The sequence below is a fragment of the Puma concolor genome, chromosome A1 (assembly GCF_028749965.1).
Source record: "Puma concolor isolate L17-30 chromosome A1, mPumCon1.1.hap2, whole genome shotgun sequence".
NCBI classification, from domain to species: domain Eukaryota; kingdom Metazoa; phylum Chordata; class Mammalia; order Carnivora; family Felidae; genus Puma; species Puma concolor.
The window spans coordinates 116218621-116243015 of NC_141667.1; the positions used below are offsets into that span (position 1 = coordinate 116218621).

Below are 24395 nucleotides of genomic sequence, written 5' to 3' on the forward strand. Positions count from 1 at the left end.
GCCTATTATTAACTTATTATTTACCATGTGTTATTCCATAATGTGTTTCTAAACATGTCTTCGGATGTCCAGACACCTCATCTAGGCTAGAAGCCTTGCTGAATGGCTTGCATATGGTCAATGCTCCAAGTGTTTTTGTTGGTTTATTGATAATATGAGTCAGTGCTTAGGACTGAAGTTAGACTACCTCTGTTAGAAAACCTAGCTCAGGGACCTTGGGCAAGTGACTTAACCTCTTAATTTTCTTATCTGTAAGTAGAGCTATTAATACTGCCTATCTCATAGGGCTCCTGTGAGAATTAAATGAAAAAAAATATACATAAAGAGCCTGGCAGAGCATCGGCCCCATAATAAACTCTTAATGCACATCATCTCTTAATTATGAGCATATTATTATCCATGAAAGTTTTGAGTGAAATACTGTTGCCAGATAGCAACTAGGGATCCTGGGAGTTAAAGGGAATTGAAAAGATGGGGCAAGAGACAAGAATTCAGGTTAGCTCCTTCAGAGTGAATTCAGACTTAGCCACCCAATGGGGAAATCAAGGCTAATAGAGCTGACTCACAGCTAGTAGTAGACATATGTCTGTGTTGAAAAGTGTGATAAATTATTCCTACCCCTCACTTTGCCCAGTTCTCAAAGTTGCAGGTCCTGGGCTAGGAGATCATCCCCAGAAGGCAATAGTAAAGATACTAAACCAATGTTAATTTCCGCTCACAGAGCAAGAGTCAGCATGGAACAGTGGAGAAAGTGCTGGCCTAGGTCAACACATGTCTGTGGCCTTGGTTTTCTCCTTTGTAAAATCAGGGTGCTGGACTGGATGTCCTCCTGATGTCAGGATGTCTGAAGGAATCTGCTTATTTGAGAGGGTGATTATGTTGTAACCAAAGAGCTGGGTCTTAGAATAGCTCACCATTGGCACCTAACTCACAGACACTAGCCTTGAAGAGTAAGTGTAACTGACCAATGGGCAGGAAAGGTTCTCAACACAAAGGACTTGCTCTGGAAAGTGGTCTAGAGGGGTCATAATGTAAGACTCATGAGCCAGCAGAAGGGACAAGATGTATACTTAGTTTATACCTATCTGTGCAGAGAAAATTGGACTAAAACACACTTCTCCTTTCTGATTACTGGGGGAACAGTAGGTCTGAGAGTAGGCAGCTGATTTATGAAGCATGTTGGGATAGTGAATAAGGGCACCAAATATTAGTCCAGGCATTCAATGAGTATGTTATACATACTTCTTCATCAGTAGTCAATAGTGATCTCCTCTAATACATCATTCTAACTCAACTATTTGGTTTTTCTCTCAGAAAAATTTAAGAATTCTGATTTGGATCTCTATTTGTGCATGGTAAGCATAGAATTTAATACACAGGAGTATGTTCCATGCAAACAGAATTACACGAATAGTATTTCAACAGGCTGATTTCGTCTTGTGGAGTCTATCATTGCCAGAAGGGGATTCAGAGATCATCATCTTTTTCCATCAATTATTAATTGCCTGATAATGAAAATCACTTCTCTCATATTTCAGTCTATCAAGCAAATAGCTAAAGCCTCTCCCTGTATGTTCTTTGTATCTTAAATTATAACAAAGAGAATATTAAAATAAAATGACAACTATATTCCTCTGCCCATAGAATTTCAGTTTGTTTGTTTAGCTGGATGAAGGAAAGCTTAAGCTTGTTATTGGAGATACAGAGATTAATTTAGGTTTTTGTTTCTTTAAACCTTATCATGCCTAAAGTCTCATGCTGCAAATTAATATCTCTTTTCCTCCTCTATTTCACAATTGGATTGCAATAGAATTTCTTTCCCTGAGGGAAAGAAAGGGAAATGTCAGAATATATGCTTTGGAAGCTTAAATCCTGCAAATAGATGAAATGTTCCATCAAGCAAAAGTTGCCTAAAGGCTGGTATGTTGCTGCATGTATAACTTCTTCAGTACATCTCTTATTAACACATGGGATAAATTGGTCCAAAGAAGGACTCAGGCATTGTTTTACCCAGAAACATGCACCCTAGGTCTATATGATACCAAAAAGATGGTTACTTTAGGGACTCAAAGCCTACCATACCAGTTTAGTGTAATTTAGAGCTAACAAGATACATGACAGTTTGGTTAAAATTTTAATTTTCCGCTTTGTAAGCTTAATATAAATCTGTTTGCTCCAACACCACTTTCAGTGGAGAAGAAAATAGAGATGTTTTAAATTGTGTCTTACAAAAAGATTGGGAAATCAAACAAGGGATTGCTGGATGTCACTTAGCATTTCAAAACCCTTATCTGGCACAAGCTCATATGAAAACATCCTTTTGGATGATGTGTAAAGGAAACCCTCAAACCCTTGATGTCATTAAATTGTTGATGCTGTATTCATGCAATGGGAGTGTCGCCTCAACCGGCTGAGCAATAATCCAAACTTCCTTATTTTTCTTCCTACAAATGAAAGAAAATTATTTTCTCTGATGATTATTGGTTTAGTTATCAACTGTCTGGGTCTGGTTGTAAGATGAAGGTAGGTAAGATAATTTTTTGTTCTAATATGTTTTATGATTCTCTTAACATTGGGAATTTTTTTTTCAACACATATGACAGGAGGACTTGAGGGGTTAAGATTCTCTTGAGAGGAAAAAGAGATTAGAGGCAGAACTAGAAAGAGACACTATATATTATAGATGATACCAGAGAAAAACCAGACTGACTTCAAGCAGGAGAGGATTTCATCTGAGCCCCATTTAAAGGGTCAGGTCTGAGTCCTGTGACCAATTTCATCTTCCTGCCTTCATCTTCCTTCAGAGAGAAAAATCCTTTCAAAGCCCTTGGGTTATTCACTCTTGTGCCTAAGGGCCTGAGTTACAGGCTCAAACAAGTAACCTCCACTCAGACTCTGCTGTAGTCAGACTCAACCGGGATTACTAATACATTAGCATAAAAATAAGAAGGCAAGGGTTCTGAGTGATTTGCTGGGAAATAATTCACTGCAGTTAAACAAGTATTGGTGAAGCATCTACAATGATCTACAATGTAGAACAGAATGAGAACTTGAGCCCAGGTCTTGTGGTAACAAAGTTCACCATTTTTTTCCACCATACCACATTGCCTAGGCTCAACTGCCAAGGGTCTGCCTCTACCCCCCCAAATAATACTGGATGCCCAAGTGGTAGAAGCCCTGAGATGTGTGGAAAATACTATTTGAGCCTGTATGTTTTTCAAAGCAGGCATTACCAATCAGTTCCACCAGCCAAACGTGCAGTGAATCCTAACATTTCCATCAGAACAGGTGTCCATCAGAGTATCTGCACAATAGTGCCCATACTGAGCTGAACTGAAATTCTAATGGACAAGGGAAAGATTGGGTGGTCAGGAAAGAAAGAGAAAATGTAGACTTTTTTCTCCCCCAAAAGCATGCTGGGAAAGAAAAGGCAAACCTGTCTGAAGAAACATCACAGTTTTGTCTTATATTATTTTGGTTTGTTTTTTAAGGATTGAAAGATGTGAGCATGCATGTAGGCTAAGGAAAAGGATCTTGAAGGAATAGGATGAAGTTGCAAAAGAGATAAAATAATTGATGGCATTAATAGTAAACGTATATAAGAATTACTCTGTATAAGGCATTGCTTTTAAGAGCTTGACATATTTAAATCAATTTGATGCACTGAAAAACCTTATGGGAAGTCATTAATATGATTCTGACTTTACAGATGAGGAAAATAAGGCATAGCTTAAACAGCATCAAGTTGCAAGACTGGGGTTTGAACCTAGCTAGTCAGGCTTAGTCATTGCTCTTAATGGTTGTGCAAATCTGCCTCTCTGGGCAGATTTTGTGTAGAATGAGATGCACTAATGGTGGCCTAGCATTCTCAAGGAAAAAAGACACTTCTTTCTTTGCAGCAGAAGAGATTGGGGCTAGGGGAAGGAACAGAAAAATTTAGAAGAAAAGGAGAAGAGAGTTGAGGGCGTTCACATTAGATGACTATACTCATTCTTAGATCTAGTTGTCAGCATAAGTACACAGAGGGACATTACCTCCCTACCTGCTGTGTCAGGTGCCATTTCCAAATTAATCTACCAACTACAGTTATTTTGAGAAATGTGTGAAAGCTTATGACTGGGACACAGACCTATCTTATAGCACTTGTATATATTCTCTTTCTCCCTGTTCCAATGTTCACATTATCATTGAAAAAATTTTGGAGAGGCATTATTATCTTGGAATCTGTCCTGAGATTATTCAGGTTGGACTCTGATTCTTCCTGTGAAAGGAATCAAGGGCTTTTGGAGTAATGGACTCCAAAGATTTTGAAATTATGCTCAGTAGTCTCCTTGGAGAGGCAAAAAATAAGGCATGATCAATCATGGTGTATGGCAGAATATGTAATACCTCTGCAGCCTCCAGTTTCAAGAGACCCACTCTTGAGAAGAACCCTATTATAGAATTTATTGAAAAGGAAGCTGCTATACAATGTCTAGTGCTAAATGATGTGTTTCAAACCACAAGTGCTGGAATAATTCAGATAAGGTAGCTAAGGTAGTATTCACAAGGTCTTTAGTCACTAAGTACTTTATTTTTTTTTAATTTTTTTTTTAACATTTATTTTTGAGACAGAGAGAGAGCATTAACAAGGGAGGGTCAGAGAAAGAGGGAGACACAGAATCTTAAACAGGCTCCAGACTCTGAGCTGTCAGCACAGAGCCCGATGCGGGGCTCAAACCCACGGACCGCGAGATCATGACCTGAGCCAAAGTCGGACGCTTAACTGACTGAGCCACCCAGGCGCCCCGTGGCACTAAGTACTTTATAAAAACTGGTATGCTGGTAAAACAGCTCTCAGAAGAACAAGAAAGAGCCCTTACCAGTAGCATTTGCTGTTTTCCATAGGGTAAATATTCCCACCATTGCTAATTTCAAGCTACCAAGCACCTCACAAAATTCCTCAATATTTAACAGTCAGCTTCAGAGGGCCAGTCGGTGCTGGCTTCAGCACACCGCTGTTTTGTTATCCTTTTTCATCCTTACAGCTGCCTTTTAAGGTGAAGACCACCATTATCTCCAGTGTGCTAATTAGGAGAAAAAGAATTTGCCCAAATGCACAGAAGTAGAATGGGGGCAGAACTTGAGGGAAGCTCAGGGTATATGACCCTAATAACATCCAACTATAGGCCTGTACTCCTTCTTTAACCTAAAAACAGCCACAGATATTCAAGGTGGTAATGTTGTCAATAACCATTCCCCACCTCTGGCTCACTTCTGTTACAAATACATTTTCTGTGGCCCCTTGGGGACTTAGTTAATATTTCTAGATCTTTACTATTCCATAGAGAACCTTGGGTGTAAAAGCCCAGTAAGTGTATATTTTACTTAGTATTTGAAAAATATTCTGGCTCCTTGCTACATAAAGAATGGACCAACTATCAGCATCATCTGAGAATGTTGTAGAAATCTAGAATCTTTCTTACCCCGAACTACTAAATCAGAATCTTCCCCGTAAGATTATCCCAAGGTGATATGTATGTCCATTAAAATTTAAGAAGCATTGCTTTAGGGGCGCCTGGGTGGCTCAGTCGGTTAAGTGTCCGACTTCGGCTCAGGGCATGATCTCACGGTTTGTGAGTTCGAGCCCCACATCGGGCTCTGTGCTAACAGCTCAGAGCCTGGAGCCTGCTTCAGATTCTGTGTCTCCCTCTCTGTCTCTGCCCCTCCCCTGCTCATGCTCTGTCTTTCTCTGTCTCTCAATATAAATAAACGTTAAAAAAAAATTTTTTTAAAGAAGAAGCATTGCTTTAGCCTACAACAATCATATTGGGGCTTTCATGTGTCACGTTGTATGTTGTTTTTGCAGTTGGCAGTGACTGGCACTGATACAATATAGTCTATCATATCCCATCCTCTTTGTAGCTGATAGTGGTACAGTCTGTGGTCACAAAACACAGCAGCTTTACAGAGTGAGACTTGGCCTCGTTAGCAACTATTCTGAGCAAAGAACCACAGGCTTCTCTCCCATTAACCTGCTTCATAACCTCAAATTTTGTTTTTCTAATTCTACAAGAAACTTTGGAGAGCCAAGTCCAACTAGATTCCTCACAAGGATTTCCTCTCAGAAAAAATAATGCAAAGAAAAGTAAGTTCTAAACACTTGAGAGTCTGTCAGGAAGTGGTGGGGAGGAGTGAGCTTGCCGGAGCCAGACCTCTCTGACATGCTAACTTAATTCAAACCACAGGACTTCGTTTGAACTTGGCCAATCATTCCTGAGTTGAAAATAGAAGGAAAGGATCTGTGGCCAAAGTTAGAACTTTTAAAAAGAGTTTTGAGGGGCGCCTGGGTGGCGCAGTCGGTTAAGCGTCCGACTTCAGCCAGGTCACGATCTCGCGGTCCGTGAGTTCGAGCCCCGCGTCAGGCTCTGGGCTGATGGCTCAGAGCCTGGAGCCTGTTTCCGATTCTGAGTCTCCCTCTCTCTCTGCCCCTCTCCCGTTCATGCTCTGTCTCTCTCTGTCCCAAAAATAAATAAACGTTGAAAAAAAAAAAAAAACTTTAAAAAGAGTTTTGAGGTGTTCAGTAAATTTACCATCCACACATTTAAAAAGCATCGTGGATTGAGTTTCTATTATGTTTTGTTTTCTGTGTTTTCCCAAACCATCAGGTTACTGAGGAAATGGCCACAACCCAGATGCATTTAAAGGTAAATCCCCACAATTTCCAGTTGATATGGAAGTCTAGAAATGAAACAAATACAATTCGGAGAAAGAAAATTTCAAAAAATATCTATTTGGGATTTTAAAATAAAGACAAAAATTATTCTAATCTGTGGACATCTATTGTAATATTAGTGCTCATGGTGAGAGGCAGAGTAAAAAACCCTTAGCATTTTTCATCTGGCCAAAGTAGGGTAGCAAACCTGCCTATTATAGAGCCGAAGAGCAGCATTATTCATCAGCATAGGATAGAAGGAAGAACATTCTGTCTGCCCAGATATGGGGAGGGTTACTGTGTTCTTACAGAAGATGGTCATTCAGAGATATTCTTCAGGCTTCTAGTGATCCAAGGACTCTGAAGTGCCAGGAGGCCACAAAAGGTAGTCTCCTAAATCATCCCTAAACTGAAAGATTCTTATAAATGGGGACCACATACCTAATTTGGTCAGCACCATGCCCCCAGCACCAACACTATTGCCTGGGACATAATTAGTATTCATTAAATACGTATCATGTGATGGATGGATGGATGGATGAATGAATGAAGCCATTGCTCCAGATTAAAGTCAGCATGTTAGAAATGCCTGATAAATACTCACCAAGTTGCTATCATGATATGCATGAAGGTAAAAGTTTACAGTATCCTGGAAAACTAAGATAAAAGGAAAACATAGGGCAAAGTCAGAAATGGGGATGTCTGCACTAAGTAGGAATGGGACTGTGCAGACTGGGAAGGGGACAGGAGGAGCACCCACTGTTGGAAGTCTCCATTGTCTAATTCACCATTTTACCAAAGGTTGGATTTGTCCATTTGGGCATTTAACATTTAACATTTAACAAAAATCAGTATCTGTTACTGGCAGCTCTGAGTGTAGCACTCTTTTGGCACTGCGGGAGACAAAAGACCTATCCTTCAGCTCAAACCTTCTGGGAACTTAGAATTGAGTTGTGAATGTAAGTCTAACATGATCATATAACAAATTTTTAAAAACACATTGCAAAATATCAGTAATTTATGATTAAGTTCCAGATAAGGTAATGAATGTTAAATGGTCAGACGTCTTTGTGAAAGGAGATCTATTTCAAGTTCTAAGAGTCCCTGTACACACTAATCACTAAATGTTTATGTAAGTGGATGCGTGTTAAAACGTACAAGTTATAAGATCAAAGCAACATGAAAACTGTTTTAAGAATAATGTGTATAGGGGTGTCTGGGTGGCTCAGTCGGTTAGGTGTCCAACTTTGGCTCAGGTCATGATCTTACAGTCTGTGGGTTCGAGCCCCACATTGGGCTCTGTGCTGACAGCTCTGAACCTGGAGCCTGCTTTGGATTCTGTGTCCCCCTCTCTTTCTGCCCCTTCCCCGCTCATTCTCTGTCTCAAAAATAAATAAACATTAAAAAAATTGTTTTTAAGAATAATGTGTATATATATATATACAAAGTATATACCATATTTTATACGGAGAAAGTTCATATTGCTGCTTCATGAAATGAGTGGATACAATATAATGCACCCAAGAGTGTTAAGTTGTTTGAGTGTGGAGACCTTGCTCATGCCTGCATCATCAGAACCTACAGAGATGACCAGAGTGCGCTAATCCTTCCATAGGAATTGATGAATCAATGAGCAAATGAATAAAAAGGAAGTTAATCTAAATTTGAGGTAGGTCATTTAGGCAAGCTTGAGCCAGCTTTCCTTAGCTAGTATGAGTCACTGTCTTCACCAGTCCACTGAGCCTTCTCACTTTGGCTTTCATGGCTAATGCAAAAAAAAAAAAAACAAAACAAAAAAAAACAACAACCAACAAAAACAAAAAAAAAAAAAACAACCCCACAGCATTGGGAAATTTGAGAGACTTATCTATGGAGCACATTTTGCATAATGACTTATAAGAAGTAGTTCCTGCCTGTGTTTTAAATAAAAAGAACACAGGGCATCTTGGGGAGAGGGACTGACATAGGAAAGGTAAATGAGTAGCAATATTGTCACAGGGAATTGAGACCAGACAATATGTTTAATGGAAAATGAATGATGAGGCAGTGAGAAAATATAAGAAGGAAGAGATAAGAAAGAACCTTTTCTATTGGGGCGCTTGGGTGACTCAGTCAGTTAAGCATCGAACTCTTGATTTTAGTTCATGTCATGATCTTATAGTTCGTGGGATCGAGCCTTGTGTAACGGCCCCTTGCCTGCTTGGGATTCTCACTCCCTCTCTCTGCCTCTCCCCCATCCCCTTGCTCTCTCTCAAAAACAAACAAACAAACAAACAAACAAACAAACAAACAAAAATTTTAAAAACAAAGTAGTTTTTCTATGAAAGAACACATATCATAAATTATATGTCCTTATCAAAACAAGTTGTGGTCATATATGAAGAAAAATGGCTTCTATTTTCATTTCCACATTCACACAAAGTTAAAAAGAAAACAGTTATTACCATTTTCAACAGCCTTGATGACAGCATTTGCTATATGGCTGGTTAACTTGAGTGTAGAGCTTTGTTAGTTTGCTTTGAATTATATCAAATTTATAATGACAAATATAAAATAATAGACATTAATTATAATATGACTAAAAATACAAAGGTAGATGGAGTTAGAAACCTGCTACTTTAATTGCAATCCCCTGAGGTAACCAGTATTAATGGTTTGTTGTGTATCTTTCTACATCTTCCTTGATGTTCCCTAGAATATATATATATATTTACATACACAGTGGGTAGTTATTGTATTTATAAAAATATGAACAAATGAAATATATAAGCTTTTTCTTCATTTAACAATAGATTAGAGACCTCCTACCAGATGAATATATAGAGAGATTTTCTCACGTTTTTAAATGTAGAGTATGAATTTACTACCATTTGTTCAACTATTCCTCAATGGTGTACATTCTGGTATTTTCAGGGTTTTTTCAACCACATTAATACTGCACTGAATGCCCTTGTGATTGCAGACTGTTTTAATTTCATTGTCATGGGTGTCTGAGCCTTGAAATCTCACCTTTCAAACGCCACTTGCTTCCCCTCATCCTCCCTGTCATTTGGAGCATGAAGCCGAAGAGAGACTGCAGATGAGCTATGAAAGCCGATAACCACTCCATACAGCACATGGCCAGCAGCTTCCTGCTACACTATTTACGTCCTATTCCATTGAGATGGCACTCTCCGCTCACATGACCCAAATGCAGCTCTCACTCCACCAAGAACACAGCTGAATCCAACTGCATTGGCAGCTCTGCACATGCTCCGTCTGGCCCTGTGAATCCTCACTCACCCATTGAGATTTCTTTTGGTTTAAAGCAACATTCCAGCTGCTGAAGCTCCGTTGACCTCCAGTGTTTTCCTGGCTCAGATCCAAGGCAGGTGGCCCCCTGCAAATTGTATTTTTTTTAGAGTTTGAGCTTTTTCGTTTTTTTTGTTGGATGTTGGAAGGTGTATAATAATTACCCACAAGCAAAGCTGATGAATGAAGCCACAAGAAGTAACTCTTTTCCTGGCAGGTATCACAGGAATAACATTCGCCTATTGCCATCATTTGCCTCGACAACAACCTGCAGCTCTAATGCACGTTTAATTCTCAAACAGGAGTTTTGGCAAGTGATGCTGTATCTGACTGATGTGTTGACTGTAACATGTGAGATGGTGGGTTTTTTTTTTTCTCTCTCTAGAAACCTGGATGCTTTTTGCCATTCTGATGGTAAATGATGAGACAGGCAACCATGGATTTCAGCACTCCATCTGTGTTTGACCAGCAAAAAGGTAAAAATGCTGCTTTAATACCTCCTTTGGTTCTTCATATCTTTAGTTCAGGGGTAGAGATTCTGCAATTCTGAGGGGGAAAAGAGTAGTGTGTGTGTGTGTGTGTGTGTGTGTGTGTGTGTGTGTGTGTAATATGAAAGAGGATTTCACATAGAAAACAAATCTGTTTTACATGTTCACTTCTTGTTTGATAAGCATTTGGAAATGAAAAATAAGCTTATGGTCTGTTTGTCTTGTTAAAGTATTCCTATGTACAAATTTTAAAAATTGGGTTTCAAACACAACCAGCTATTTCAGATACAATCATCTTTATTCTCATTAGTTTATTTTCAAGTCTTTAAAAACTATATTATAGTAACTAATGTAAAAAGAACAAATCACATGTCTCTTTTCATTCTATTACCTCAATATCTCATTGCCACAGTTCCATAGATACTTCTTGATTTCCTTTTAGGAATAGATGTTACCTAGATTTATACTATAGTTGATAGAATATCTCATCCGTGGTTGTGGTGTGATTTAACACTATGTTATTTGTAATGACAGGATATAGCTTTCCTACTCATAATTTGCCGAGTGGAGGTCATTTTCCACATGAAAAGATTGCTATGGAATCAGCCCCATCCTCATAAAAAGCATGTATTCAGCAGTACAGTTTATGTGTATACATTTTGCATTTGAATTGTGTACATATACATAATACCTTTGTGTAATTATGCATCTTTCCTATATATGCACAGGAAATTTCCACTCTGTAAATGTAATAAATATTTTTTAGAATATTTAAAAAAAACTGACATCTAAACCATTTTTTGTAGCCTGTGAATATTCTTCAGGACCCTAAAGTTCTTTGGTCATTTGCTCCTAGTTTTGGCTCCAACATGAAAAAGATGATTTGTAAAAGCTCATTAAGAAAATCCATTGCTTCTTTCTTTTTCCCTTGTCCTGCTCTAGGCCGTAGTGTGTTTATTACCCTTCAAGCTGTATCTGTTTCATGGGTGAATTATTTTAGCTCAGTGCTTTCTCAAATATTAGATTTACTTTTAGATCTCTGAGTCACTATATGTACAGATGTATATATAAAGAGAGATAGTTCTCCACTTCTTAACTCATTTTGAATTGTATGTGTGTGTCCCTTCAGAATATGCTGGTTCACATGGTGTTTGATGATGAACACCATAGGGAAAATGATTGTTAAAGCTGTGCCTACCACCATCCCCTCCCCTTGGTACATTTTGTATCACTGAAGACAATCAGCAAAAATGAAAGTCTGCCTAAATCCAAAGACCTCATACTAGCTAAAAAATGACATTGTTGAGCTATGCAATCCAAAGGGGAACACAAAGAGTTTATTTTTTTTGAGACTAATCTGAGGAAGCTGGAATTGACTGTGAAGAGGTGGCCCTTCATAATGAATTCATCTATTCCAGTGTTGTGTTCCCTTACAGGCTTGAGCCCAAAACGTAGTTAACTAGTTAACATATTAATTTGTCATATTTATTTTCTTACAGCACCTTTCATGTGAGCAATTCACAGCATTTCGTCCACCCCACACCTGACTCCCTCATGAAAGTTCACCTTCTCCCTGCCATCTCTATCTCTATTTCTCAATCCTTTCTAGAGGTGCTGAAATATGGTTGAAATAGCGTAGGTTGGAACGGCAGATCTACTTCTTAGCTGTGTGACCTTAGAAAGCTACCTAACCTCTCTGGGCCTTACTTTCCTCAGCAATAAAATGGAGGAAATAATGTTTGCTTCGCAAGGCTGTTGTGAGAATATAAAATAATACATAAAAAGCACCAATCACAATGCCTAATGTGCCATAAGTACTTTAAAATTGTGGCTGCCTTTGTTATTCCTGTTTTAATTGCTACCTTGGACTATGAGTTCCTCAAATGTGAAAGGCTCTTCCCTTCTCTACCTCCAGCTTGAATTTAGCAGTCCTCAGAACAAACAAGAGCTTAGTTAATACTAGTTGACTAGAAAACATTAATTTTTTTTTCAGTATTCCAGGGTACTATTTAGAGCAATCCCCTAAAATAAAAATTAATTAGATGATACCTGAGTAGTTCTATTATCACATTAACCCTTCCATCCTCTTAAAAGCATGAAAGGCCATAATGGTTTAGACCATTACATAGCTTTTAAATGCCATTATGGTATATTGTTGGGCAAACCACAGAAGAGTGATTTTCTCCCCAAATGTGGGCTTTATTCAAAGGCTTTCCATGAATTCTGAATATTTGGGAAATCAAAATTCTAGTAGCCCTGGATTTCTGTGGAAATGTTGAGAAAAGAAATGATCTGGAAGGATCTCAGAAGTCATGTAATCTATTGGTTCTCACACTCAGCCACACATAAGAATCACATGGAGAGGTTTGGAAAATGCTGATGCCTAGTTCTCCAGTATAATTAGTGTTGGGGGGAGGCCTGGAAGCTCCCCAGGAAGATCTCACGTACAACAAGGATTGAGAATCATTCATCCAACCCATTGGCCTAACATCTCAGATGGGAAGAGGGAAGCACAGAGAGGTGAAAAGGTGGGGCATGTTTGTACTAATAACACCCAGCTAGTGAGTCATAGAAGGGCCTGAGACCCAGATATTCTCTATCCAGACACCAGAACATTGAGAAACTTCTTTTCATGGGTGGTCTGTGGCCCCAATAGCTGCTATGGAATGGTTGCAGGGCTCAGACAGCTCTGGTTTATGGTTTCACAGGGAATGGTTAGCATTGTGCACTTGAAAAAAATATGACACAGAATGACCTTCAGGGGTCAAATGATGTGGATGTGTTAAGTCTGAATCCCTTCAGTGGCATTTTTCTAGATTTCTCTTTAGTAGAGGTAACAAGGCATCCTTATGCTAGGGGCTCAGGGATATATATATGGCCCTTACTCATGTTATGTCTCAGTTTTCTTCCCATTTGCATGAACCTGGACAAATCAATCTCCTAGTCTGTGAAATGTGCAGGGTTGCTGGGAGGCTTAAACACCCAGTTATCTGGCTACGGGAACGAGAGTCGTTTCTGGTTTGCTTTCTGAAATTGTGACGCAGGAAGCCTAGGTCTTCAGAGCTCTCCACTCCTGCTTTGTGCTTTTTGCTTTCACCATAGCAACACTGTTTCTGGTTCCACGTGTTCCTCCTGGCTGTCTTCCCTGTCAGAGCCCACATGCAGGAAAGGACCTGTAGTAAAATCATTTACTACGGAACACAAAGCTTCCTACTGCAGTGGAGATGTTATATAACAGAAGATATTTGCATTTTAAGCTTTGTCTCTAATTGTGGAAAGAAAAGGTTTGCTATGCCCAAAGGAGGAACCTAAGGCCTCAGAGAGGATGGGAGCTGGATGAGTGGTCCCAAGGGTCTCTCCACACCCTGCCCTGCCCAGGGTCTAGACGAAATTGTGTTTCATGAGCATTGTGTTTGTGGGCACCTGAGGGGGCATGGCCCACCCTGCAGGCTCTTTACTGATAGAGTTGCTGAGAGAACAAGAGGAGGGCCAAACTCTCCAGAGCAGATTGAATCACTGCAGTAGTGTCCTAGGGCTGCATGACAAAGCACCACAAGCTAGGTGGCTTAAAACAACAGAAATGTATTGTCTCACAGTTCTGGAGGCCTGTGTATGAGATCAAAATGTCAGCACCTGCTCCTTCTGGACTCTCCAGGGAAGAATTCTCCCTTGCCTCTTCCAGCTTCTCGCTGCTTGTGGCCTCCACTCCAGTCTACACCCCTGTCTTCACATCACCTTGTTCTCTGTGTGTGTCTGTCTCAGAAATGCCTCTGCCTCTCCCTCATAGTTACAATGCATGGATTACCCACATAATCTAGGATAAATCTCTACTCTCAACGTCTTTTAACTTGATCACATCTTTTGACATACGAGGTGATATCCACCCTTTTGTCATACACGGTAAAATTCACAGGTTTCAGGGATTTACGATATGGATGTATCTTCAGGGACACCATTCAGCCTGTTACGTGGCATGAACAGATATCAAATCTCAAGTCCCTTGTCAGAAAGTATTATGACTGGGGTTTTGGGAAAACCCATTCTTATTGAAACTAGAGAGAAATTTGGCATTTGGAAGGGAAGATAGAAAGGGCATCTACTTGGAGCAGACTCTGTGCAGGCATTTTACATGGATTACATTTGATGAGAACAAATGTCAATTGAGCACTTAGCAAAGCCAGGCTCTGTGCCATGGACTGTACATAGACTAGCTCGTTTAATCCTCACATCTATCCCACTCTCATGTTCCCATCTTTTACCAATGAGGGAATTTTAAAAGGTTATGACTGACCCAAGGTTACCACATATAAAATGGCAATGCTGAGATTCAAGCTGCTTGACTTCAAAACCCATGTTCTATCTACAACTGTAATCTTCCTTCATCAACCACAAATTTTAATGAAGAAGTAAGAGATTAATGAAAATGCAAATTAATGAGGCACCTAGGTGGCTAAGTCAGTTAAGCATCTGGCTCTTAACTTCGGCTCAAGCCATGATCTTGCAGTTTGTGGGGTCCACAGACTACAAACCCCACATCGGGGTCTGCGCTGACAGTGTAGATCCTACTTAGGATTCTTTCTCTCTCCCACTCTCTCTGCCCCTCCCTGGCTCACGTGCTCTATCTCCCTCTCTCAAAATAAATAAATAAACTTTAAAAAATTAAAATTAATGAAGCGTGTATTTTCACAATCAAGCTGTTCTTCCATTGTGTTGTGGATTTTTAAAGCTCCCACACACAGATGTGAGGGTTTTAATTTCCAACATTTCATCCAAAATGGAAGCAGTAAACAAAAAGAATTTAGAGTGTAACAAATTTGCACTTTGCTGAAAAAGCAAAAGTGAAAATTCTGCATGACAACCAGATGCCTCCAAAGGAAGAATAAGCACATTTTTAAAGAGGTTTGGGAAGAGAGCAGAGAGAGGCAGGCAAAGGAGACAAGACAGAGAGGGAAAGATTTCGGCCCAATTGATGATTTTAGGGTAAAAAACCTAAATGCGTACCTAGAATGAAACCCAGGAACACTGAGGGGGAATTCTGTGATTAATTTTCAGATTAATTGTCCAGATAAAGTAAGATTAGCTGGAACTCACCAGTCCACAGGTTTAGAAGCAGACTGCTGTTGCCTCTGGGAAATGTTTAGCCTTCTCCCTCATTTGGTGAAGAAAGAGGAGCAGAGGGAAACAGAGATGAAAGACTTTTTTCTGGTCTTGTGGCCCACTCAAGACCAAGTTTTCTGGAAGTCTGTCCCTCACCCTTCTCTGCTTCACTGCTGTCAATTTGGCACAGGAACCTCCCTCCCATCAACCAACTCCTGGGAAAGGTTGTGACAAACCCATCCACTCCTGGCTCCTCTTGTGAACCTAGCTAGAGGAAAGCCTTGACTAGTCTTACCCAAATAATTACCATTCACAGCCTTTGAGAGCCATGAAAATGCAAGTGATTCAGTGAGTTGGGGATTAGGAGAGTGGTGTCCTCAGTATTCTCCGTCACAGGACAGCCCTACTGTTCTAGGGAATGGGGCCTTTTACCCTAGTATGCATCCCAAGAGGGAGCATCCAGGAGTGGTAGCCACAGAGAATGAAGGTACACTGGTCCCTTAGGTCTCCTGCATCAACCCTTATGTTATGTCCACAGCTTAGCCAGATCAACTTCAGGAGGCAAACCCTCTTTTCAGCCCCTTGTCCAAAAGTCAGCTGGGTCACTACAGTGAGCTTTTCCTACCATCTCTATCCATTAACTCCACATTTCCTTAGCAACTATTAAGCAATTGTGTTGGGTAATGATATTCATGTATTTTCTCTTTGATGCAATTATTTGGATGCAAGGATATTTTAATGGAATCTGAAAGAAAATTTACTAAGCATGTAGCTATTTTTATTGCCAAACAAGTATGAAACAAACATCTTACCCATCCCCAAATTTGAGACAAGGTGAGAAGAGGGTCTAGAGGCACTTACATACAATATTGGTGTAAAAGATATGTAGAGATATATACCATCTTGCAGAAAGACCCCATCCTACCAGAAGTCATGTTTAGCACTTGTAACTATGAGGAAGGAAGCCTGTCAGTCAGTGCAAAATGTTTGCTGATTCTGAGAATCCACTTATATCAAGAATGATCTACATCTCAGCTTTTCTGATTTATCTCTGAAAATCATGGTGGTTTTAACTAACACTAACTTTGAACTAATATATAGATTTGTGTGCTTAATAAGGGTCTTTAGTTTGTTTTCTCTTTGTAAAATTTAAAAAATGTAATTTGTGCATTGATAATCTTGTTTTATTGGCTCTATTGGGGAGGAAGAAAAGGGAAGATTCCTTTCACACAGGAAGTATTTCTATCTCTAAATGTTCCTCAGAGTTTTAAAATACACATGTAAAATATTTAATAGCATGCTAATCCTTTTTAAACTTTTTATTTGAAAATAATTTCAAACTTAAATCTTGTAAAAATGGCATAAAAGAACACTTGACTATCTTTTACTCAGATTCATCTGACATTAATATTTTGCCCCTTTTGCCTTTTTGTTGGCTTTCTTCTTTCTGTGTCTCTATGTCCCACATCGCTCTCTCTGCCTCTATGTATATGTTTATATATGCATGTGTGTGTGTGTGTATGTACTTTTATCTAATCTGTCTGCATTCCAATTTTGTCTAGTGAGCTAGTAACATCTTTCATAGCATTTCTTCCAGTACTTGATCCAGTCTAGGATGACGTATTATATTTAGTTGTCATGTGTCTTTATTCACTTTTCTTCTGGAACATTTCTGCACAGTTTTTTTTGTCTTTTATGGCATCGACATTTTGAAATTACAGCCTCTCTCTGTCTCTTTTAATACTGAGTTCCTCCTTTTGGGTTTGTCTGTTGCTCCCTCATGACTAGATTTAGATATATACATTCCCAGACAGAGTACCACATGGGTGATGTCTTCATCTCAGGTTATCACAATATCATTTAAATCTTTTCAAATTCATTTCAAATCTTTCAAATCATTTCAAATCTTTTCAAATTTGAGATGAATGGTGTTGCCTTATTAGTTATCAACCAGTCCTTACAATGTTTTTTTTTAACATACTGTTTTCTTTCTTATTGTGAAATCAATACCACCTTTTTCAAAATAGTCAAACAATACAAAAAGGATTTGAGCATAAAAAATGTATTCTAGCAATACGCATGTTGTATAACTAGCAAATGGCTCTGTTCTTCAGTCTATGAGCCCAGCCTGTCTCCAGCTTCTCAGCCACCAAGATGGACTCATCGTAACTCACCCCCCATGCCAGGGCTGGGGAGTAGATTACAAAGGGAAATAGAGGAGATCAGGCCAAGAATATTAACCAGTATCATTAACTGGTCACAAGAAGAGCAGTAACTGGGGGCGCCTGGGTGGCGCAGTCGGTTAAGCATCCAACTTCAGCCAGGTCACGATCTCGCAGTCCGTGAGTTCGAGCCCCGCGTCAGGCGCCTGGAACCTGTTTCCGATTCTGTGTCTCCCTCTCTCTCTGCCCCTCCCTTGTTCATGCTCTGTCTCTCTCTGTCCCCCAAAAAATAAATAAACGTTGAAAAAAAAATTTAAAAAAAAAAAAAAAAAGAAGAGCAGTAACTGGTTTATTAAGCAGCTCCCACATGCCAGGCACTGTGCTAAACTCTTCACTCCTATTATGTCACTTGATCCTCAACACAGCCTATGAGATATGTTCCATCTCTAGACTGTCTGAGGTTACATGACTTGCCCAAGGCCACATAGGGCAAGGGCAAAACTGTCATTTTAACTCCAGCTTCTGACACCCAAGCCCCCTCACACTCCTTTTTACCAAAAGTTATACTTTGCAGGTTCTGATAGCCCACCCACCTACCCCTTCATGACTCCTAGCACGAGAAGGAAAAGAAAGGCAATGGCACCTCAAGCAGGACTGTTGGGAGCTGACAGCCACTGAGGTGGTTCCCCAGGCTGAACTTCCAGTTGCAGTGAACTGTGCCCAGTGGGCTCGACTCACTGTGGCAGCCTGACCTCTTCTAAGGTAGCGATGGATTCAGTCTCCATGGCAGACTTCCTTTGGAGGAGAGAAGAGCACCAGCATCCTAGAAGGAGGGGTCAGTGGCGAAAAGGTTGGGGTCACACTGGAATGTGACCTGTGAAGCTGATGTGATAGAAGCTGAGCATTTGCAAAGTCAGGGCTTGGGTTCCATCACAGAAGCTTCAGAAGCCAGATTCTTTATCATATTCCTATTCAGCACATTTGTTCTGTGCAGCAACCTGATGTTTCTCCAAAAGACAGTTCAGGGAGGCCAGCCCTATAAACAAGGTCACACATAAACAGCATTTGATAAAAAGAAAAAAAGAATTATTTTAACATGGATATCCTATGCTGTGATAATAACCTTGACACCATTTCTTTGTTCTCTAACTCACCACAGTAAATCAAAACACAGTCTGCGGTTTTATTTTTTTAAGTTTATTATTTATTTTGAGAGAGAGTGCAAGCAAGAGGGGGAGCAAGAGAGGTAGAGATAGAGAGACTCCCAAGCAGGCTCAATACCGTCAGCGCAGAGCTCAGATCTCAGGAACCATGAGATCATGTCCTGAGCCGAAATCAAGAATCGGATGCTTAACTGACTGAGCTACCCAGGTACCCCAAGTCTGCTGTTAAAAAAAAAAAAAAATCTTATTTTTAAGAACTGTGAGAGGGACACCTGAAATTCATCTGAATTGATGCTTTTATCCTTCTGATTACTTAGTGCCATCCAAAAATGGTGTTCTAGAGTTTTGGCCATAACTTGGCTGACTCAGCATGACCACTGAATATAGAGAGGAGCAGAGATAGGCTCACAGGCATCTGGTTTCAGGCAGTCAGAGCAGAAACCAATTTCAGGATGGATCCTGGAAGTGTTATGACTGAGAATAGTAGTACTTTTTGGAATTGGAAGGAACATCAGTGAGTGTTGAATCCAACTCCCTTACTTTTTATATGTGAAAACTGAGACATCGAGGTATTGATGGGGATACAGTATAATGTTGTAATGGCCACTGGAGCCAAACTGAATGGTTCAAGGCCAGTGCCACCACTTAGTGTGTGACCCAGCTAACATCTCTACAGCTCGCTTTCCTTGTAAAGCCTTGTAAACTAAGATGAGGCTACTACAAAGGATTGCTTATATAGATTGACTTAATACATACAAAGCACCTGCAACCATGCCTGGCTCATAGTAATCATTCAGTGAGTGCTAGTGTTGGTTATAGGACTGTTTTAAAGATGATTGCAACAAGGATTGTTATAAAGATTTAATGAAGTAATACATACAAAGCAGTTGGAACTACTAATGGCCCGGAGTAATCAGTCAGTGAGTGCTAATGGTTCTTACAAATGACTCACATAAGGTTACACGGACAACTGGTCTTCCCAGGTCAAGAGAACCTCTTACCCTTCAAGTTGACTCCTCCTTGGTAATGAATATGTGGCAGAGCACCACTGTTTTTGGTGGAAATTGAAAGGGACAAGATTTTCTCAGGCAGGAAAACCAAGAAGGAAATGAATTCTCCAGGAAAGCTCACATAGCTTGGAATACTTCTACTTTCCCTGTCCTCTGTTTCTGGTGTTCTGTCCTCTAAGACTTGCCTTCCAGATAAAACTCTTCTCTTTGCTCAAAAGCCACTCTGTCAGATTCACTCTCTATGCTGGTGCCAGGCAGGTTTCTGGGCTCTCTACCCGGTTCTAGAAAATCTATCTGGGTTTGAGGCAGAGCCTCATTTGTTTAATAGTTTCATAATGTTTTACTCTTTGATAGAGCAAAACTCCCTCAGTACTCTTCTTTTTTTTCAGTTTTATTGGATAATCTTACTCATTTTTGTTGACTTTTTTAAAAAAAATGTTTATTTGTTGAGAGAGTGAGAGAGAGTGGGGGAGCAGAGACAGAGAAAGAGGGATAGAGAGAATCCCAAACAGGCTCCGTGTTGTCAGCACACAGCCAGACGCAGGGCTGGATTCATGAACCGTGCGATCATGACATGAGCCAAAATCAAGAGTCAGACACTTAACCGACTGAGCCACCCTTTATTTTGTTTGTTTTTGCTTTTGGAAGATATTACATTCATACATGTTTAAGGTATAAAACAATATCCAATGAAAAATCTCCCACCCCTGCCAAACTCTCTAGCCATCCAATTCCCCTTGCTGGAAGCAAATCAATTTAAGCAGTTTCTTAAGTATTTTTCCAGAGAGATTCTAGGTATAGATAAGCAAATAGTTAAATATATTCTCTTTTTCTTCTTTAAAGCATAAACTTACCCATTTGTTTTCACAAATGAAAAGTAGTAGTATTTCCCTGAACCCCATCCCCTAAAAACCTATTGAAACTTAAAAAAAAATTTTTTTTAAGGGGTGCCTGGGCAGCTCAGTTGGTTGAGTGCCTGACTTGGGCTCAGGTCATGTTCTCATGGTTCATGAGTTCAAGCCCTACGATGGGCTCTGTGCTGACAGCTCAGAGCCTGGAGCCTGCTTCAGATTCTGTGTCTCCCTCTCTCTCTGCCCCTCCCCTGCTTGTGTGCTCTCTCTCTCTGACTCTCAAAAACAAATAAATGTAAAAAAAATTTTTTTTTAATTTTTTAAGTTTATTTATTTATTTTGAGAGAGATAAAGACGGTACAAATGGAGGAGGGGCTGATAGAGAGAGGGAGAGAGACAGAATCCCAAGCAGGTTGCCATACTGCCAGCACAGAGCCTGATGTGGTGCTCGAACCCACAAAGCCCTAATATCATGACCTGAACCAAAACTAAGAGTCAGACGCTTAACTGACTGAGACACCCAGTGCCCCAAAAAACTATTGAAACTTTTACTGAAGTGACTTTAAATTTACAAATGAATCTGTGTAATAATTAAAATTTATTATACTATTTAGTTGTCCTATCTGGGAATATGGCATGTATCTCTATCAATTCAATTCTTCTGTTACATCATTCAGCAAAATTCTGTAAGTTCTCCTCAATTGGATTCTGAATATTTACTCCTGGGAATTTTTTTGTTTTCAGTGTAAGGAGGAGTCATTTCCTGCTTATATTATTTTATTATAAATTTTTATTTGTAAATTATTTGTAAATTATTACAAATTATTTTATTATAAATTTATTACAAATTTATATTTATTTTTAAACCTCACTAATTTAATCAAATCTTATTACTTCTGTTGTTTTGTCACTAATTTTCTTGTGCCATCCTTGTGCAGAGGTTGAAACTAGATGGACTGTTTTCAAATCCTGCTCTGCCACTTAACAGCTTTGCAACTGTGGGTAAATTATTAAACTCTTCTCTATGCTTCTATTTCTTCATCTGTAAATTGGGATAAATATACTATCTACTTCATAGAATTGTTGAAGCAAATAAATACCTGAATTCAAATGAAACTCTTAGGACAGTAAGGGTGGCTGTGTGGTTCAGTCGGTTAAGCTCTGACTTCAGCTCAGGTCGTGATGTCACAGTTCATGGGTTCAAGCACCACGTGGCACTCTGTGCTGACAGCTCAGAGCCTGGAGCCTGCTTCGGATTCCGTGTCTCTCTCTCTCTCCCTGGCCTTTCTCCACTCGTGCTCTCTCTCTCTCTCTCTCTCTCAAAATTAAATAAACATTAAAAATTAAAAAAAAAAGAAAGTCTTAGAACAGTATATGGAACATTAGTCATCTGTAAAAGTTAGCTGTTATTAAAATTATGATAATTTTGCTCTCCCTTTGTGATTATTGTATCTTTTTTTTTGTTGTTTCCTACTTACTGCATTAGGTAAAATTTGTCTTCTTTCTTTCTCTATTGTTTTGCTATTATATATGATGTTTGGAGTTGATTAGAAATAAATGTACTTAATTTAGAATGTAAACTTTTACTCTTAGATATTAAGCATTTTTTAAGTAACAGATATATCAAATTTTGTTAAATGCCTGTCTATTCTTTACTTGCATTATCATGTATTTCCCCTTTGTTCTAATGGTGTGATATATTTTACTAATTGATAACAAAAATCAAAACATCTTTATAAATGATAAACTGTTTCATTATGATGTATTATTCTTTAAATATCCAATTGAATTTGATTTGGTAGAATTTAAAACCTAGAATTTTGTACTCACAAATTAAATTATTCTGTAGGTGCTTCTGTGTGTGTGTGTGTGTGTGTGTGTGTGTGTGTGTCTGTGTGTCTGTGTATTTTAGCAGTTTATGCTGGCCTTAAAAAATAAATCAGGGGGGTACCTGACTGGTCCAGTTGATAGAGCATCCAACTCTTGATCTTGGGTTTGTAAATTCGAGCCCCACATTGAGTGTAGAGACTACTTAAAAAATAAATGTTGCTAAAAAAGAAAAGCGATTAGAAAACTTTCAATCACTTTTCTGTGCATCAGTATGAGAATTATTTGTTCCTTTGTCATATTTATCTTAATATATTAAAAGAATTCAGTCAACCTCACTTTAGAATCTTTATACTATTACCTAACTTTAATTGTCTCCCTGGTGTACAAACAGCTCTTCATAGATAACATTTCCAATTTTCAGCAAATGTGTAAATTGTACTTTTGCTACAAATGAGTATAAACTGCAGAATGGTGGCATCTGTCAGGCACAATGCTGAGGCACACAGCTTGTGCAGCAGAGTGGAGAGCCAGGCGCAGGCTCTGTTAGAAAGAATGGAATGTGGAATGACCATCCAGCACCAGAGAAAGGTCACAAGTTCACTGGAATATGTGAGAGCTCTGCCTCCTGAGTGAAAGGGCAGTTATATATAATAGTCCACATGGGTCACAGGGTGGAATCTGAGGCCTGATAGCCTGCAGCCTTTTCTGAGTTTCACCAGCTACCTAGGTGCCTTTGGGTAAGTCACTTTCCTGCCCTAAGCCTCGGTTTCCCCATCTGTAAATGGGAATAATTTGTAGTACCTAGTTCATAAGGTGAAAATTAAATGAGTTGATTTACAGAAAGGTTTTAGTGCAGTGCCTGGTGAATAAGCATAATGTTACTGTTAACCATCATTATGATTGTTCTTCACAGGGTGACAGAGACATGAAGAGCACAATAACATTGGATAGTATCATAGTGACTGGAGACATTGTTGTGCTGTAGAAGTGGTCGTATAATAGTTTTCACTAATTCTAGGGTTGTTCTGAGCTTTTCAGTTCCTCTGAATAAGCTACCAAAAATTCTAGAATTCAAAACTCTGCTAGAAACATAAAAAAGCTAAGAACCTTGACTGCAGACTGACCACAGGACTCTTTGGAATGTGCCTGAGGTGCACTTTGGCTATCTCCCCAAGTTCATGTGTGCACCACTGCAGAGAGGGCAGTTCTAGGGTTCTGCTTTCCAAGCCACAGTTTCAGTGAACGGAAGGTAGGAAGAGCTTCCTGTAAGGAGTTAATAATGATGTAGTATATGATAAGGTTGCCATTACAAATTACGAAGGAAACAGAAAATTATCCAATAATTGACTCTTTGGGAAAACATTGTAGTATACAAAAATAAAGTTTAGAAATTCTATATTAATTATAGTTAAGTGTTAACTGTTAACATACTTATAAGTCTAAGGTCCCACAACTTCTGACCTCTCTAATCATAAAAGCAATAAAATAAATTTTTAAAATGCAATATCCATGAATTTTGAAGATGTATTTTTCAAGAACCAACAAAGCACCTGGGAACTTAAGTGGCAAACAGGGAAAATAACTGAAGCCTAGGTAACAGGTGAAAAGCTAGTGTACTTACTGTATATAAAAGTATTGCAAATTAATTAGATAAAGATAAATGCCTTGAAATAATAAGATATAAGGACACCATTAAATGATAAGATGGCCATAAACATATGAAAAAACTTCCTCTCAGGAAGAATAAATAATGGCCATTGAAAATTATATATTATTTTCCATCTTTCACATCAACATTCATTTTTTTTA

The 24395-nt window shown here is 39.1% G+C and overlaps 1 protein-coding gene across 4 annotated transcripts in view; it reads left to right on the forward strand.

Moving 5' to 3' along the window:
• ANKRD55 (ankyrin repeat domain 55) overlaps positions 1-24395 on the forward strand; it is a 534677-nt gene that overhangs the window by 428075 nt on the left and 82207 nt on the right. For all 4 annotated transcript variants that reach the window (XM_086700691.1, XM_086700699.1, XM_086700710.1 and 1 more), the window contains one exon: positions 10371-10461. In XM_086700691.1, the coding sequence (XP_086556817.1) occupies positions 10404-10461 (58 nt within the window). In that variant the 5' untranslated portion in view covers positions 10371-10403. The remainder of the gene's footprint in view (positions 1-10370; positions 10462-24395) is intronic.